Below are 19267 nucleotides of genomic sequence, written 5' to 3' on the forward strand. Positions count from 1 at the left end.
TGTTCTAAATAAAATTGTGCCTGGTTAAATCCCTCTGGGAACTTTGAAATTGAGTTTTTAATCATCCCTGGTGTTTGCATCCTCTCCCAGAAGGATCACACGAAAGGCCTTCTGCAGAAAGAACACCCAGGAGAGACCCTTCTGGTTCCCAGGGCACGGAGTTCCCATGACTATCCCAAGCTGCCATGGTCCCTTGTGGTCAGGATGTTCTACAGCCCAAGTGGGGACGGGAATCCTGCTGGGGCCAAGCCCTCAGGCCTGGGATCCGGCTTCTCTGGGTGCCCCACAGATGCTCCCCTCTCAGCTTAGCCACCCCCAGAGTTGTTGCTGGGGAAAAGGTGCAGGGCTCCATTACTTGGGAAAGGCACAGCCTTTGGTCCCTTTCCAAGGACTCGGATAATCGCCTTGTCCCCTGGGGTCTCACCACTTACCACTTCTGCTTGCTGGAGACCACCAAAGGCCTGGTGTTTGTCTTTCTGCTCAACCCACAGCATAATGTCCTCTTTAAAATGAAGCCTTGGAAGAAAAGTTGTCATCAGGGGACTCTTAACCAAAACTCTCCCTGAGGCAAGGGAACACAAAGTCTTGTCCACTTGCTTTGAGCCGGGGGAGAAATACAAGGAGAGTAAAATCCAAATTAGTACCTCAATCAATCATCCTGTATAACACTTAACATGATGATGAAATTAAAGTGATAGAATTCCTTATTTTTTTACTTTAAGTGTATCTGAAAAAAAAATTTTTTTTTTAATCTGTTATTCCTTGATGTTGTGTTGCCTTCTACATACTTGGTATCAATATTATCTTCATCCAGTGAGTTAACTTTCCAAGTAAGCAGACTCAGCCCACCCTGCATCTCCTCGTTTCAATGCTAATCTCGAAGCAGGTAGGGAAGACAGGCCTGAGTTTTCTCTCCAGGCCATAGAGTACAGCAATGGAGACGTGTTCCACAGATGAAATGGCGGTTTCCAGCCTCCAGACCTGAGGGATTTGAAGTTTTCCAAGGAGCCCTGGTGGGACAGTGGTTAAGAGCTATGGATGCTAACCAAAAGGTTGGCAGTTCGAAACCACCAGCCACTCCTTGGAAAGCCTATGGGGGCAGTTCTGCTTTGTCCTATAGGGTCGCTATGAGTCGGAATTGACTCGATGGCAATGGGCAAGGAAGACTAGATGCAGGAGAGAAAGGGAGACTAGTGTGCAGGGCTCCTGGGACCCCATCCCCAGTTCAGTCACACCACTTGTGTTTTTTTACTTCTTTTGTGTATTTGATTCCTTGTAAAATTTTGTTTAATAAAAGGTTCTATTGCTACAAAAATTTGGAAATCATTGGAGAACATATGCAAGTATATGCTTCCGATATTTGAAATTCCCCAATATTGTCATTTAAAGGTTTTTCTTTTTCCATAGTATAATTCTGTGGTAGAGAATCAAGCCTTCTCCACACACCTCTTTGTTGCTTAATTATCATTTACATGCGAAGAGCCCCAAGTGGTAGGCCAAGTTAGAGAACACTATGATTTGCTTTGGACTCTCAGTTCTTTTTGGGTTAGTTGGACGTCCATTGTGGTGGCAGTTGATACAAATCGTGTTGTACCATACTGAAACTGTGTGGCCCCCACAAAGCTGAATGTTCACTATCCAGAACAATGTGGTTCACAGAAGGTATCAAGGAGCTCCAACTGAAGTCCCAGAGTTCATGCCCACAGTTAACCAGAAATGTGAGTTAACTCTTTATTGATACTATTTTAAGGTTATATGAGTCATCACATACATTTATTTCTAACTGCTGATTCTTGTTTTAGACTTTAATAGCAAATTACTCAACTTTAATAACAAATTACTCAAATTCTTACTCAGGAAGATGTAGAATTTAGTATGGACAGCATCACTTGAACGTTGTTAAATGGTTAACCGTTACCTTACGTCTAGCCAAGTAACACGTACACCGCAACATGCACTGAAATCCAAGATCCCATGACACAAGTTTAGCTATTTTGTAAAGATGTTTTCTTATCTCAGATTACTAAAATTTTGCCTGTTAAAAATATACTTGAGCAAAATTACTTCAGTGTCAGGCACTTTTAGTGACATTTATAATACTGTAGCTTTCAGAACAAAGTTCCCTTTTTTACACTACTCTGCTGCTATCATGCTGGTTTATACATTTAAGAATATATGGCATCTATGGTACAGTGTAAGCATTACAATTTTTATTCCTTTTCTATTAGTATCGAATACTAAAGTTAGTGTATTCCAGTTTAGAGATGGCTTTCTCGTTGGAAAAGTTCGTGCGGTCAATTCGAGAACTCGGACTCCCCACCCTGCTCAGCCAGGACTTCCTACAAAAAAGTAAAAAAAAAAAAAGTAAATTAGCATATAAAGTACACCTGGATCAGTAAAATATTCCCATAATAGGTATCAGTGGGATTTTACTTTTACTAAGCAACCTTCGCGTGTAACATGATATGTAAATTTTTGCGTTCTATATATTCGGCAGTTGGAATTCACCAGCCACTCCTTGGAAACCCTATAGGGCAGCTTTACTCTGTCCTATAGGGTCACTATGAGTCAGAATCGATTCGATGGCAACAGGTTTTTATGTCCTTCTGAGAATATCAAGAGTATAATATACAATTAAATGCGGACAAGGGAAAGCTAATAACACATTAAGTATAATCAGCACCTGATAATTCCATATTGGGGTTACTTTTCCCTCTTAAAACACTCCAGGGCCGTCATTGCCTAGCTCTTGCATGCAAAAGGATAGAGAAGTCCAAGTGTCTACTTCGCACATTTGGGTGCTTGCCTGAGATGTTTCCTATGTAATGCAGGCCTACTGAATACTGCTGACACCTCAGATACTACTGTTGAGGGTTTTGCAATCTTTCTACCTATTAATAATCAGTTGGGATGATAGACTTAGTGGGATCGCACGTCGGCAACTGAGGCCGTCGTTTCACACTGCTGTTGCAGAAACATCCTACAAGTTTCCGCATACCCGCAAAGTTATTTCGGGTCGTGCTATAAAGATAATGCTATATACAGTAGTGCAGGATCATACGAAACGATCACACACAACCTTGAATTACAAATGTTTTCTAGGCTAAAGCTTTCTGATTAGCTGAAAACTACTTTTACTCAGGCTAAAGAAGAATTCCAATGATTCAAATTCCCGTTGTGTTTTTTTAACTCTCTCTTTGGTTCTTTACTGGGTAACGTTAATTTTGACTTCTCTTTCAGAAGCTCAGCTATCGACACAATGACACATTTTATTTCCTGCAACCGATTTAGTTGGAATCTTGAAAATGGAAGTGGTGTGTGTTGAGGAATAAATGCAGTTTTTATGAAAAGGAGTTGATTGCTTCAATTTTGTTGGTCAGATCTCCTTGAGACCTTCTAGAAGAACAAAGGCCAGAAATAATAATAAATGCTAACATTCATCGAGCACTACGTGTTTGCTCAGCACTTTTCTAAGTACATGTATTATTCCCTTTAATCACCAAGAAACTGAAGATAGGTAGAAAAGAGAAGAGGTCCAAGGACTGGGCCTTGGGATTCTTCAATGTTAGAAGTCCAGGAATTGAGGAAGGACCTGCAACGGGTACAAGGAAGAAAGCATCCAGTGAGGTAGGAGGAAAACTCAGGAATGATGTGTCCTGGGAGCCAGATGACGTCCTCCGGGAGCAGGGAGGGATCAACTGGGTTAAATGCCACTGGCAGGGCAAGTAAGGCGAGGACTGAGAATCCACCATTGCAGTTATCGGTCAGAGGCTACTGGTGACCTTTATGGTCCGTGGGAATGGCAAACGGTTTGTGCACAGCTACTGACCTAAAGGTTAGCAGTTTGAACCCACCCAGCAGTGCTACGGAAGAAAGGCCTGGAAGAAAGACCTGCTGCCATAAATATCACAACCCTATGGTGCAGTTTTACTCTGGAACATGTGGGGTGCCACGAGTCGGAATTGACTCTACAGCAGTGGGTTTTATTTTTCAGTGGTGACCTTGGCAAGAGGAATGTTGGCAGAGTGATAGCTTTATTTGAAGGGGCTCAGGAGAGAACATGGAGAGGGAAACTGGAGACAGTGAATCAAGGACTAGGACTAGTGAGTATAGAACTTGCAACGACTAGTCCACTGAGCTGGTAACTCAATATATTCAGCTAGTTGAGAGACTGACGACTACCTACCCAGATCTGGTCCCCAACGCACTCAAGGCCTTCTTTACCAGCCAAACCTATGGAGGAGTCTAGGCCACTGGTGGGGGCAGAACGAGCATGCTGTTGGGGGATTCGGCTCCGTTTCTGCTGTGGGGGGATGGCCTCCTGGTATCACAGCTCCACAAGTGCTACTCCTGTTTCTGGGAACCACCTTGCCTGACCTGCCTACCCACCTGGCAGTGCTGTGCCACCTGTCACTTGGCAAGCCCTAGAGCCCAGTCTTCGTGGGCTGCTCTTGCAGTCAGCCCCTGACAGGTGTGGCTTGGGCCTGGAGATGGTAAAACTCAAGAGCTGTCCTAGCCAAAGCAGAACCAGTCACAAAAGTCCACAAGAATTCATGCCTCATGAGGATGTGGGTGGGATGGGAGTCGAATATGGATCACTCACTCTTAGTGTGAAAGAGAACCACAGTAATCAAAATTACCAATAAATATTTAAGTAGCATTACCAGAAAAAAAAAAAAAACCAACCTAGATGCTGTTGATTCCAACTCATGGCGACCCCCACCGTGCATCAGAGTAGAACTGTGCTCGATGGGGTTTTCAGCAGTTGAATTTTGGGAAGCAGATCTCCAGGGCTTTCTGGGTGGACTCAAACTGCCTTCAGATTAGCCACCCAGGGACTCAAAATAGCACTTTATGCAAGGTATAGTCTAGATACTGGGGTTGATCCATAAAAAAAAAAATATTATTATTTTTTTATTTTTTATGGAATTTGGTTTCTTCAGTAATTTACTATGTAATAAAAGAGTTTGGAGAATAATAAAAATAACTATAATAGAAGGAAGAACATGATCTGCAACACAAGTGATGTAGAGGGAGGGGATGGGGGGCTAGTTTCTGGTGAAGATATTCAGAGACATCTTTCTGGTAACATTTAAGCTAAGCTTTAAGCCTGGTGGCGTAGTGGTTAAGTGCTACAGCTGCTAACCAAGGGCTCCACAGTTCGAATCCACCAGGTGCTCCTTGGAAACTCTATGGGGCAGTTCTACTCTGTCCTATAGGGTCGCCATGAGTTGGAATCGACTCGATGGCACTGGGTTTTTTTTTTTTTTTTTTTTTTTTGGTTTTAAAGAAAATATTAGTGAATTTTTCAGATCTTAGAATGGGAATGCTAATTTCACATGACAGAAGACCAAGAAGTACTAGGAAAAATACTGATATATTTATTCTACTAATTTTAGCATCATTTTATTCATTCCCTTCAAATCCCCTTTAAAATCTAAAGATTATCTGGCAAAAACTGATATCCTCACAACACTTAACCCTTTCATCCAACAACATCAATTTTCTCTATTTTTGTTCAAATCTTTATGTTCCTCACTACAATTTTCTAGTTTACTTAATCCAGGTCCTGCATGTTTCTTGATAAGCTTATACATAAGCATATTCTTTGTTTTTGCTATTGTGAGCAAGATGCTCTGTAATTGTCATGTTTTTTAACTGGCGTGTAAGAAAACCTGTGACTTCCCGATACTGTGATCAGATGTCTTGTACTTCCTCAGTAGCACAGTTTTTCTGTTATTTTCTTTGGGGTTCCTAGGTAAACAACCCTATGTATTTTTCCCAGATTCATTCCTTTTACCAATTTTTATCACACTGACTGGGTAATTTCATACAGCTCTTTGCTTTAGGTTATCTAGGCAAACTGAAAGGAGCCCCGGTGGTGCAACAGTTAAACGCTTTGCTTCTAACCAAAAGGCTGGCGGTTCGAGCCCACCCTGTGGGAGAAAGGCCTGAGGATCTCCTTCTGTAAAGATTACAGCCGAGAAAACCCTGTGGTGCAGTTCTAGTCTGTCATAAGGGGTGGCTATGAGTCAAAATCGACTTGACAGCACCCAACAACAACAGTCCCTTATGAAATAACACAAGTAACAGCTATATTCATCCTCCCAGAGGACAACTGGGGGCCTGTGAATCTGATCTAACAACCTGGATATAAGCACATGTACCAAAGTTACTTGGTAATCGGTCCATCGATTTTTGCCTGAATTTTACTGAATTTCTTGTGACTTTACTTGTTATACAAATAAGCACGCCAGCGGCTTCGCTCAGAGTTCAGGGTGATTATTTCAACACCACGGGAGGGCAAGGTCCATCCTGTAAACCCAGGCACACCAAATCCAGTTCACAGTTACATAAACTCAGACGCATTGTGATTATGAAATAAAATCCTTAGACATTTTTTTCTTAATATCCCAAAGATGTACAAATACCTACTACTGTGTTTGTTGTATTAATCTAGGATCTTTATGCTTTTCCAAAAGAAAAATCCTTTCTTCAAACAGAAGTTGCATGAAAGCCTAATGCTTATAGCAGAACAAGTTCTTCTCTGAAGCAAGGGAATGTTGGGGGGCTGCAGAGCCCCCCATCAGCCCTCTTCCTCCCCCAGCTGCCCCTCAAGCCCCTCTGGGGAAACCCAAAGGCTCAGAGGAGCCTGGCTGAAAACAGCTCCATTGATCAATTGCTGAGCATAGAAGTGAGGGAGCATAAAGTGTGGCGAATCCATCATATGTAGGAGTGACAATCAAATAAGCCTCCTCTCTATAACTCAAGTCAGTCAGTGTTTCCCGTTAAATGTAATAAGTTCCTAGGGTGATATAAAAAAAAAAATTCCATTTAACGAATATCCTTCTCTGAAACAAGGAAATGAAATTAAAGCATTAGAAAGCCAACACTATTAATAATTCATTACGGTTCTATTTTCTGGGACTACAGTGAGGCAGTATAGTCCTTTCCGATATCATCTCTTCAGCAGCAGTATAAAACGCAGACCATAGCCAGGAAGCAGACAGTGGAAAGAGACAGCGAATGAATTAAAAGCTAACATGGTGGCTGCCGGAAAATACTGAGTTGCTTTTTTTTAATAGTGGAAGGATAAAAAAAAAAAAAAAAAGGAAGGATAGCACATGATATTTTTGTTATTCTCCCTTCTTTGACAAGTTTTCTTATTCAATTACATGCAGACGGGTAATACTATATGCATCTTTATTATCAGATGAAAGACTTTAATAGTATTTTGATACAACATCTTTTAAAAATGATCAGATATTTAGCCTATGATTAGTGAAAAGTTCAGTGATTACCCAGAAACTCTGAGGACACCCACAATTAACCTGAGGTCCAGACTCCTCATCTTTAAAGTGGGGATAATAGTACTTACCTCACTGAGTTATGGAAAGGATTAAAGAGAACTTATGTAAATCACCTAAGGAAATGTCTGACATATCCAAAAAAACCCAAACCTGTTGCCGTTGAGTTGATTCCAACTCATAGCGACTTTATAGGACAGAGAACTGCCCCATAGGGTTTCCAAGGAGCAGCTGGTAGATTTGAACTGCCGACCTTTTGGTTAGCAGCCAAGCTCTTAACCACTGCACCACAGGGCTCTGTCTGACAGACAGTAGGCCCTTAATAACTGTTATTATAGTGGGATGGTCTTCCTCTGCCCAAGACGGTGCACAGAACGTTCATTGAGCTCCAAGCACATCAGAGGCACACACTCCTGGTGCAGTTCCTGGAGGAAGAGCTGTCTTGGCAGAGGTGCTTCTCAGTCCCGTGTGAGAAAGCCATTCAACCTTCTCAGGTGGGTGGGAGTCTGGACCAGCAACGTGGGAGTGAGCTACGCCCAGGGTTCTGAGAGCCAGCCAAGTGAACTGAAGGGCCAAGGAGCCGAGAAGGCAGACCAAGTGAGGGCTGAACAGGAGCCTCTAGCCTCCCCACCGCATCACAGCTTCTAGGTCGCAGAGTGAGAGAAACACAGAGTGATGATGGAAGTGGACTTGGGGATCATTCTGCTTGGCTACCACTCCCTACCTCATCATCTTGGGCAAGTTTCTTGAACTCTTGATGCCTCAGTTTCCTCATCTGTAAAACGGAGTGGATATAGCCTGCCTCATAGGGTTGTTACAAGGGTTATATGAGGTAGTCCATGTAAAGTGCCTAACGCAGTATCTAGACAATAAACACTCAATAATCATTACCTATTGTACCAGTCTCGACAGCACTGGGTTTTTTTTTTTTTTTTTTTTAATTGTACCAGTCAGGGTGCAGTCATGGATAATGAAGACACTTTAGCTATATTATTATTTTTTGCTCATTTTTTAAAATTGTGATTTAGGTGAAAGTTTACAGAACAAACTAGTTTCTCATTTCAAAAATTTATACACAGACTGTTCCCTGGCGCTGCCTGCAATCTGGCACTGGGTCAGCACTCCAGCCCCCCTTTTCCTTTCCACCCGGGGTTCCCCGGTGCCATTCATCCAGCCTTCCTGTCCCTTCCCACCTTCCCGTCTTTGTTTTTGGGCAGCTGTTGCTCATCTGATCTTGTATACTTGATTGGTCTAAGAAGCACGTTCCTCACGTGTGTTATTGCTTGTTTTAAAAAAAAAATTTTTTTTTAAAGGCCTGCCTAATCTTTGGCTGAAAGGTGGATTTCGGGAATGGCTTCAGTTCTGAGTTAGCAGGGTATCTGGGGCATTTTAGCTATTTTAGAATGGAATGTAATATAGTTAGCTGCTTACAAAATTACTGGAAAGATTGGAGGAGATGTTTTAGATTGGGCCTGTCAGAGCAACTCTTCAGAACTGGCTGCTAATGTATAATCAGGTACAAGATTCTTGCAGCAAAGACTTTATTCAGTGCATTCCATAATGAGATAACCTATAAGATGTTAAGTCCTTTTTCAGAGGAGAATCAGTGCATGTGCATATGAGGAGCCTGGGTGGTGCAAGTGGTTTGTGATCAGCTGCTAACCTAAAGGTTGTCAGGTCAAAGCCACCTAGCAGCAAGAAGATAGCCTTGGCAAACTGCTTGCACAAAGATTACGGCTAAGAAAACACTATGGAGCAGTTCTATTCTGTAACATATGGGGTCGTCATGAGTCAGAACTGACTCAATGGCAACATACATACATAAATCCAATCAGGAATGCTAAAGCCAACTTGATAATAGATAAAAAAAACTGGTTAAAATTCTATGGGCAGTACTCTCCCCCAGGAGTATAATGTCAGCCTCATATAAAATGTAGAAATTTCTAGCAGCCATATTAAAATAGGAAAAAGAAATAGGTGAAATTAATTTTATAATATTTTATTTAACCCAACATGTAAAAATATTATTTGAAGATATACCCATTGACGTCAAGCCGATTCTAACTCATAGCAAATCTGTATAATGACTGAATGTTTAAAAAATTAATGAGACATTTTATCTATCTTTTTCCTACTGAGTCTTTGAAATCCGATCTGTGTTTTGCACTTACAACACACCTCAATTCAGACTTGCCATATTACGGGCACTCAATAACTGCGTGTGGCCACAGGCTCCTGTACTAGACAGCGTAGCTATACACAATAAACTACACTCAATAACCGCGTGTGGCCGCAGGCTCCTGTACTAGACAGCGTAGCTATACGCAATAAACTACACTCAATAACCACGTGTGGCCGCAGGCTCCCATACTAGACAGCGTAGCTATACGCAATAAACTACAATCCCCTCAGCATTAGGGGTATTTTTTCTTCAGAGCAAAAATTAATCTTTGTATCTACTAGAAAAAAAGCATTTGCGTTGCTATGGGCAAGGGTTGTTCGCATGTCTATAGTTCCTACGAAAACATCTACTTTACAGAGGTGTAAAATAGCCTAGTCAATAGACAGTTAAGCAGAAATGAACTTCTATAGAATCAGAAAGGAGCCCTGGTGATGCAGTGGTTAAGGGCTCAGCTACTAACTGCAAAGGTAGGCGGTTGGAACCCACCATCTGTTCTGTGGGTGAAAGATGTGTGGCAGTCAGCTTCCATAAAGATTACATACAGCCTTGGAAACTCTATGGGGCAGTTCTACCTTGTCCTATAGGGTCGCTATGAGTTGGAATGGACTCGACAGCAGTGGGTTTGTTTGTTTGTTTTTGGTATAGAATCAGAAAGCCCTTGGAAGTTCCACTATGCGATTTCCCTTGAAAGGACACCCACTAATCTCTTTCACTCATTTCCAAGCTTTGGTCAATTTTTCCTGACAGAGCCATCAAGGGAATTGCTGGGACTCAGGAGGTTACCACTGAAATCCCCTCATTTATGCACACACTACCCCAACTACAGTCTTCAGGAAGCCACCCCCAGAACTGTTACCCCCACAGCCATGTAACGTCCGCTAGATCCTCCCACCAGCTAAGTGACTGCTCAGACACTGCTGCCTCTCTCCCCACCTAACTCAGTTCCAAATTTAAGTTTCACGTGAGTGCCTTTGATTGATGGAACCTAAACCATGAACAAAACCCTGATTCCAAGGCAGTCGGGGAAAGATAGCTCTCCGCTCTCCAGCATCTGCAGTAAAGGCAAGACACCAGGAGAAGGCTGGAACGGATGTTGAGGAAGTGAGCACACCACATCTAACCACTGCTATTATTCCGTTAACAAGAACGTCACAAATTCCACGTGTCTAGAATTCATGACAACACTTATGCGGACCCTCTGGGCCTGGGACAGAATCCCACAGAACACCAGCACTGAATGGTTGCATGGAGAAGCAGGAGCAAAGGACATGTAGAATGACCTGAGAAGCAAGCGGGGATGACCTTGGAAGGGTGGTGCTATGGAAATTAAGGGGCAGAGTATTTCATGGAAGAGAGTGATCCACTTCCAAATAGTGCTGAGATACAAGGAAAATATGAACCGGAAAGTGCCACTAAGGGGGTGGGGGGCTGGGCTGAAATGTGCTTTGAGGGCTTTGGCAAGACCAGCTTCAGTGACATGCTGGGGATGGAAGCCAGGTTAGAATGGTTTTAGGAATGAGGGGGAAACGGAGATATGGAGAAAGCAAGAATAGATTAATCTTTTGAGATGTCTGACTGTGAAGAGACAGAAGACAGAGAGAGGCTTTACACATCCTGAAGGTCCTGTTCTTGGCAAGTCAAGCCTGCGTAGAGTTTGAATTTAATGCCTTCCGGTATTTATAAGTGCCTTGTCTCAGAAGAACAATATTTGAGGAGGATTGCTTTAAGGACACACCCTCCAGGACATTCGCTATTCCAGATATGTTAAAAATCACTCACATCAAGCCAAGTAAAGAGCCAGCTGGCCAGATGCCCCTGTATTTGCACCCCCTGACCTCTGCACCTCTCCCAGAAATGCTCATAAGCAAGCTGAGTTTTTTGGGGTGCTGCCATTAGCTGATAGAGGGCTGCTAGATCACTCAGAGCCAAGCTGGACCCACCCACAGCAGAGGTCATTATTTTAGGTACATTTCTAAAGCCTTGTCCCTGGCTCTATTTTATGGCCCCACCCTTGTTTTCCATCTTTTTTCATTTTAAATTTGTACGCTCTCTGGTTATAGTTTTAAATATCCTTGCAAATCACTTAAAAAATCCGTTTGGAACAAAGTGGGATTTAAACACACAAAGTTGGGAGTTTTTTTTTTTTTTTTCCCCTTGCTGACGCTTTTTCTTTGGGTTCATATTGGGAATTACGGGGGAGTGGGGAGCGGGAGGGGTTTACTTACAGAATTTTGCTTCACAACCAGCTATGCTAGGTACTTTTTCCTTTAAAGTGGGGTATACAGTGCTTTCTGGTCATCAAAACACGTCTCTTCAGGGTGGCGGTCTTTGCGGTCACCAATCTGTGTCTGACGGCCATGAATTTAGGGATCCAGACCTTGCGCCTGGCCCAGGGCAGGGCAGCTTCCTGTGGGATCACTGCGCTAAGCGGCATCTGGGACCAATTGTGCAGGTGCCGTGTTGACAGGGCTTACCTTAGTGGAAGCCTCACAGGAAATGAATGCACTGGCTTGGAAGAGAAATTCATGAAGAGTCTCTGTGAACGACAGTCACTTTGAAAACGCCTTGTGCAGAAATTAAGCAAAAGAATATTCAGAAGGCAGGATGGAGAGGCAGTTAACGGCATAAGAACCACTGGAAAAACTGGGATTTGGAGATTTGATAGATGGATAATCAGAAGGAAAAATTAAATTTTAATGAAAGAAGATGGACAGACTGTGTTGAAAGGGATTGTCCGTGATGGAGCACATTGCACTACATGCTATTAACACCAAAGATTGATTATGTAATGCTACTGAGAAATGGGGGCTTTCAGAATGCCTTTGAATATACAAGACATCAAAAATAGTAATATCCTTCTTTATAGGCATGTCTCATAGTTATAGGAACGGCTTCTTTTTTGAAGCTCCCAGAATTATTTTCAAAAATTATTATTCCATTTAGATTGTCATTTTCCCCTAGGAGGGTGTTTTATTTTTTCTTTAAATCCAAGTATTTGACTCAGTTCACAGGGAGGCTCATGTAGGAGGTAAGAATGCCACAGTAATGCTTCAGCTGGTGTGAGGTGATTTAGGAGATAATATGGGAGCCATTCTCCCCTGTCCTTGAGTATAAAGAATGTGACCAGCTGGAGCTGGACTCCCAAGGGCTCCCAAGGACACATCAACTGGGCCCTGAGGTATAAAGACAATCCCTTGGACAATCTTGGAAAACATTTTTTAGGGAACCTTCTACATAAACTAACCCAACAGAGCCCAAAAGACCTACGTACCTTCTACCCTTTTCTTTTCCTGTTAGCATTTAGTGAATGCTAAGATTTGTTGGACCGATGAAGACTCTCCTGACTGTAGTCACTGAAACCTGTGATTATGAAGAAGACAATTCACGATGGAGAATCACAGTGTTTTGGCGGTTTTTAGCCAACCTGTGAAAAGGTGAAGCTTTCAATGATTCTACCCATTTGTAACGTTTATACATACACTTATGGTCCTATAGCATTATTCCTTGGACTCGGGCAGACATGGCTCTGGCAGCATGTTTGTCCATTTTCCCACTTTTGCTGATTCCATAATATTCCTTGGACAGACATGGCTCTGGCGGCATGCTTGTCTGTTTCCTATTTTTGCCTCTTTGAACATATGCCAAATAAAACCTTTCTTTTTGCTTTACTATAGCTTTGTGGTTATTTTACCCTAGAACAGAGGATGCTTTTGGCCTCCTGGAAAATGGCACTTTTATATAATAATGCCCTGAATATTCTTTCAGCACTACTTGTTAAATGCTTATGCCTTTCAGTCTTTTATATAAACACATATTGTCAGAAAATACTCATTTCCTGGAAAAATGTTTTCCTTTTTGTATTCATAAATACACGACAGGTTATTTCCTTCTTGAAAAAAATAAAGTATTAAATAAGAAGTGAGAAAACATATGTATCTCCCTAATATGAATGATTTTTTTGCAGTTTATAAAAAAAAAAAAAAAGAAGAAGAAAGAAATTGCTAAATCCCAATAAATATATTTCTGGCCTAACTTTGTAAACTAAAACTGAGTGTACTGTTGTAACCCTGGTAACAATAACATGTGCCTCTTGTATGACTTAAAACTGCCATATGTTTCACAAAGAAATCTAACTTATTAACAGCTTGAAAAATCTTTTGAAAAATAAAAGAGCATTGTTATGGATTGAATTCTGTCCTCCAGGAATATGTCTTGTAAATCCTAACCTGTACGCCTGTGGTTATAATCCCATTCGGGGAAGGGTTGTCTTTGTTATATTAATGAGACAGGATTAGCGTAGAGTGAATCTTGAGTCAATCTCTTGAGATATAAAAGAGATTAAACAAGCAAGCAGAGGAGAGATGGGACGAGATAGATGCCAAGACACATGGAGATTTTCAAGGAACCAGGAAGCAGAAGCTGAAGAGACAAGGACCCTCCTCCTGAGCCGACAGAGAGAGAAAGCATTCCCCTAGAGCTGGCACTCTGAATTTGGGCTTCTGGGCACCTACACTGTGAGAAAATAAATTTGTTAACGCCATCCACTTGTGGTATTTCTGTTATAGCAGCTCTAGAAAGGCATCATCAATATATCCAAGCTGTCTATCTAACAGGAGGTGATCAAGTAGAAGAAGGAAGGATTAGAGGCTGAAAGCGAGAAAAGAAAAGGTTAAGTGGAAGAGGTTCTGAGAAATATGTAATGATCCCTGTAAGATAAAGTTCTATGTAGTTTTAATATTTCATTTCCTTATCTGACACCATTAATAAAGTAGTCAAAGAATGTCTAGTGACCAGGATCAAAATGCAGTTTAAATTAATTGTATTACGCCTCCCACTTTTGGACTGAAATCTACTTAGATAGCAGATGGTCACCATGTTTAGTTTTAGATGCGGCTGTTCAAACTAGGCATCCAAACCCAAACGCATCAGATTGTTGTCTTCACATCTGAATGGAATTAGCAGTCTGGGATTTCAGAAGTTATTGCCATAAAGCTACAGCCAGAAAATGGGTCCCGGTGTAAAAGGAACGGGTCTAGAAAGTGGCATTTGGCCCTGCCAATCACCCAGGTGAGGACTCTGTGTTTGGAAACCTCTTCTAATTACACGATATTCCCTGTTACAGCTAAATTCACATCAAAGAAAGAAAGAAAACTAGCTGGTAGATTCTGTAGAATCCTACAAGGTATCGTTCATTACATTGGCACAATCACCAAAGGTCTTCCGTCTAGGAGATTCTTCTTCAAAGCCTAGACTGAGATGATCAAGTTTGGAGAATCAAATTCATATGAGATCCATTTACAAAACAGAGTACAATGTATTTATATTTGGTGATGTATTTATTGTTGTTCACTTAACGCATCACTACCTCAGGCTGACGAGGCTAGAGCTTGCTCTACAGTTGCTTTCTTCTCGTCCTAAAGATGCTCTTAGTCACCTTGGTTATACTGAAAGGCATTCCAGTCTGTTACCGTTTCTAATGCAGAGATGAGGGAAAACCCTCCTCTCATTGTACCCCACTGACTAACCACGTCCAACAGAGTTTGCTTTGAAAGAGGTGATGTCATTTGTTCCATTTTCAGAGGGCAACCTTTCGGACAGCTTTCCTGGGTTCGGGAACGTGGAGGGAGGCAGACTTACTCCAGCATTCTAACCAGTGGCCACAGCAGCAGTAGTAGTAATAGAAGGAGGACGACTGCAAGGATGCTGCTTTCCACAGAGAGAATCACCCAGAAAGGGAGTGAGCTTGAAGGGTCATAACGCTCTCTAACGCAGCCCAGGGGGCAGCTCTACAGAGTCAATGCACAAATGAGAGAATGTTCCTGTTACTTTGGCTGCTGTTGAGGCCACAAACCTAGAGGCTTAACACAACATTTCTTCCACTCATAAGTATGCAATTTGCTCAGGGCTGGGCAAAGGTAGCTGGTCTCTGCTCCATTCAATTTCAGCCGACTGGGATAACTGGAGGGTTGGAGCTCTGGTGGTGCAGTGGTTTAAGTGCTCGGCCACCAACCAAAAAGTCAGCGTTCAAACCCACCAGGGCTCACGCTCCTTGGAGACCCTACAGGGCAGCTCTACTCTGTCCTATAGGGTCACGATGAGTCAGAATCAGCTGGTTTGGCTTGGGTTTTGGTTTAAGCACTAAATGATCTGACAGCTGATGCTGGGTCTGGAACAGCTGGGGCTCCTCAGGAGTCTCTCTCCACCCTTATGTGGCCTCTCAGCCTGGTGGCTTCAGAGCAGCCGGATGTCTTCCATGTTGACTCTGGGATCCAAAGGAATGTGTCTGAGAGAGAGCCAGATGGAAGACACTTGTCTCTTCCGCCTCATTCTATTCATCAGAAGCCAGTCACTAAGGCTGGCCCGTGTTCAAGGGGAGGGGACTTAGGGGCTCCTCCCCCGCTTAGTGAGAGGAATGTTAAAGAATTTTTGGGCATGTTTTAAAACCACCAGGGTAACTTTACTGAGTTGAAGAATCATAGGAGGCTACGCCATTTATTTATTCAGTTACGAAATTTTATGAGCCCAGCTTTGGTTCCTAATTAAAACACTCTGTACAAAGTCTGGAAACCCTGGTTGCGTAGTGGTTAAGTGCTACAGCTGCTAAGCATGAAGTCAGCAGTTCAAATCCGCCAGGCGCTCCTTGGAAACCCTATGGGGCAGTTCTACCCTGTCCTATAGGGTCGCTATGAGGCGGAATTGACTCGACGGCAGTGGGTTTGGTTTGGTACAAAGTTTGGGTCATACTAAAAGTACTGCTAGAATCTTTTCTACTTAATAATATGGAGAGTGTTTCTTTTTATGCCAATAGAGAAATAGCTACACCATCATTTTAACTGTATCTCAAGTATTGCATTGCATCAATGGTTCCTATTTTACTTAATCAACTCCCTATTGTTGGAATTTTAAGTTGTTGTCATTTTAAAAATATACTTAAATATTTACTTGTAAAACTCCCCCTTCTAGATTACACTGGAAGGCACTATGAAATAGTGGTTGAAAAGCCATTACGGAATAGTGGTCTGCTGAGCCAGACCTCCAGGATTCAAATGACCCCTACTGCAGTTCCTACCTGTGCGGCCTTAGGCAAGTTACTGAATCTCTCTGTGTCTCTATCTTCGTATCTAAAATGGCATTAATACTAATTCCTACCTTATGGGGCTGCTGTGAAGATGAACGGAACTGACACACGTAGAGCACTAAAAATGGTACCTGGGCAGAGGAAGGCTGCACTAAGGCGGGCCCACGTAGCTGAGGGAGGCTCACGTGGGGCTCGTTTTATCTCCAAGGCCCAGCCCAGGCCTGATAAGGGGAAGGGACTCAATGTGTGCTGCTAAAGCGACTGATTTGTACAAGATCTTTGGAAAATGTTTATAATCCTAGTCATAGAGACGGCATTCAATGTCATGTATCTGATCAGGATTCTGAGCCAAGATGCACAGAGGCCTGTATGTAATCATTTGGATAAACTTTCTGTTTTTATTTTCAGTCATTCATTCAGTAGGAGGACAAAAACCAACAATAATTCATGAATCACTGAATTGAGAACACCACTGTGAGAAATATTAAAAAAAAAAAAAAAGATTTCAAATCGGTGGTGGTGTTGGTTCACAAGGCTGCCATCTTAAATTTGTCAATGTTTGCTAGAAATAATCATTTTTTATGCCTTATCAACTACAGATTAAATAATCTTAATTTTTAATTAAAAGTCATATACCTGTTCATTGCAAAACTTCAAACAGGATGTAAGTGTAGAAACGGAAAGTAAAAGCCCCCTCACCATCACCTCCAGGCCCCACTCATGGAGGCTGGCCCTAGCGGTGTCTTCTTTCACACCTTTCTTATGCACATACAAACACAAGTGTACACATAACTACTGCAAATACAGGGAATACCGAAACCTGCACGTACAGAGAACACCAAGACCTGTTGCTGTCGAGCCGATTCCGGCTCAAAGCGGCCCTAGAGGACAGAATAGAGCTGCCTCCATAGGGCCTCCAGGAAGCAGCTGGTAAATTTAAACTGCTGACCTTTTGGTTAGCAGCCAAACACTTAACTACTGGGCCACCAGGGCTCCCTATAGAAAATAAGCATCATTTAATTATAAGTCACAAAACACTGCTCTACTTTCATATTTAAACACATACTTACACACACACGAAAAAACATAATCAAACCAAACTTATCTACTTTCATCAGAAAAAACAGTCACCGGTCTGGTTTTCTTACCCACCAAGCCCTTATTTTCAGTGATGTCACCGTGGACTGGCTGGCTGAGTGCAGTCATTGAATCATTTAAGAACCAGTCAAGTACTTTGTCCTGATAATAAGGATGTGAGTTAAGTACTTACTTAGCGCATTTTCTTCAGCATTCACAGGAACAGGTGGGGCGAACACCTGAACTGAACTAAGACCAGCTCAAGCGGAATTGTGGCCCAGATCAGAATTAATTTATAGTACTCCAGGATCTTGAAAGTTGACCACAAATGGGGTGACCTGCTTACAGCAGCGTAAAATAAAGGCTGGCGCAGGGTGAGAGCTAGAGGAGGGATTGGGAATTGTCTGAAAATGCCAGTGCTGATTTTTAGTTTCCCATCATTCCTGATAGTAGGATTTGCTGGTCACTGATAGTTTTAGTCATTTTATTTAAAGTCCCTATAGGGTCACAGTGAGTTGAAATCGACTCGATAGCAATGGGTTTTTTGGACCTCCACTTCGGGTTTGAATCCATCTAGACGTGCCCGGGTGATCTGCTTCCAAAAGGTCACTGTCTTAAAAACTCTAGGGGACACAGTTCTACTCTGAGACACACGGGGTCGCCATGAGTAGCAATCGATTCTACGACAGCTGTATTTGCTGTTTGCACTTCCACTCCCAGGAAACACAGAAGCCTAATTCTTCTTGGGATTTAGACTTGTAGTCTTTGAAGGCTTTGGAGAATTTGTATATTCTTCTGTTGTTCTCAGATAAGAGATTATGATTTTCTACCCAAGGTCAAACTTTTGAGGCAAAAATACTCAAATTAACATAAATCTCATTTCCAAGAGAACTGGCGTCCCTGGGGTAATGAATTACGAATAACATCACATAAAATGAATAGCCACAGTCACTTCAGATCTTTTGTAAAGGACATGAGATATAAATAAGTAAACGTATAAACTCAAACATGAAAATAAACAGTAATGAAGTCTGCGCAATTGTGGCTTGCTTCTGTTATAACTCCTTCACTCTGAAGAAGAAAATAATGACCTGGTAGAGTATAATGACTATTTTTATAAGTTCGTTTTGTTCAAACAGATTTAATTGAATTTGTGTAATGGGGGAAAAAAGTGGAGCTTGGTAAAGCCTTCTCCATAATCATTGGGATTAATCATCTAGATTTATTTACAGTATTTATAAATATACTGTCTATATTTAACCCCTTTCTTGGAAAATGGTCCCACAATCAAGATCTCCTTCCTGGTTCTCTCACAAGGAGCTGTAACCCTTTCATTCCCAAGAACACAGTTATGATTTTGGCTTTTTAATTTCAACTCCTAATACCAGAATCTACTTTTAGTTGCCATATCCCAATGAATTGAGCGAAAGTGTTCGTCAAATTCTAGCTCTGGCAATTTTTGTTACGTGATGTCTTTGCTATTCTAGTCCCAAAGGGATGTGGAGTCTGACAGTGGTGCAGTGAATTACTTAATATGGCCCTTGTGTGTAACAGAAAAATAGTTCAAGCAATTTAAATGTCCCACAATCAGGAATTGGTTACACAGGTTATGTATAAAACAAG

The 19267-nt window shown here is 42.0% G+C and overlaps 1 protein-coding gene across 1 annotated transcript in view; it reads right to left on the reverse strand.

Annotated features, from left to right (window-relative positions):
• ACYP2 (acylphosphatase 2) overlaps positions 1 to 19267 on the reverse strand; it is a 155766-nt gene that overhangs the window by 7984 nt on the left and 128515 nt on the right. The window contains exon 4 of the mRNA XM_049870193.1: positions 432 to 2339. Within this exon, the coding sequence (XP_049726150.1) occupies positions 2225 to 2339 (115 nt within the window). The 3' untranslated portion in view covers positions 432 to 2224. The remainder of the gene's footprint in view (positions 1 to 431; positions 2340 to 19267) is intronic.

The sequence above is a fragment of the Elephas maximus genome, chromosome 26 (assembly GCF_024166365.1).
Source record: "Elephas maximus indicus isolate mEleMax1 chromosome 26, mEleMax1 primary haplotype, whole genome shotgun sequence".
NCBI lineage: Eukaryota > Metazoa > Chordata > Mammalia > Proboscidea > Elephantidae > Elephas > Elephas maximus.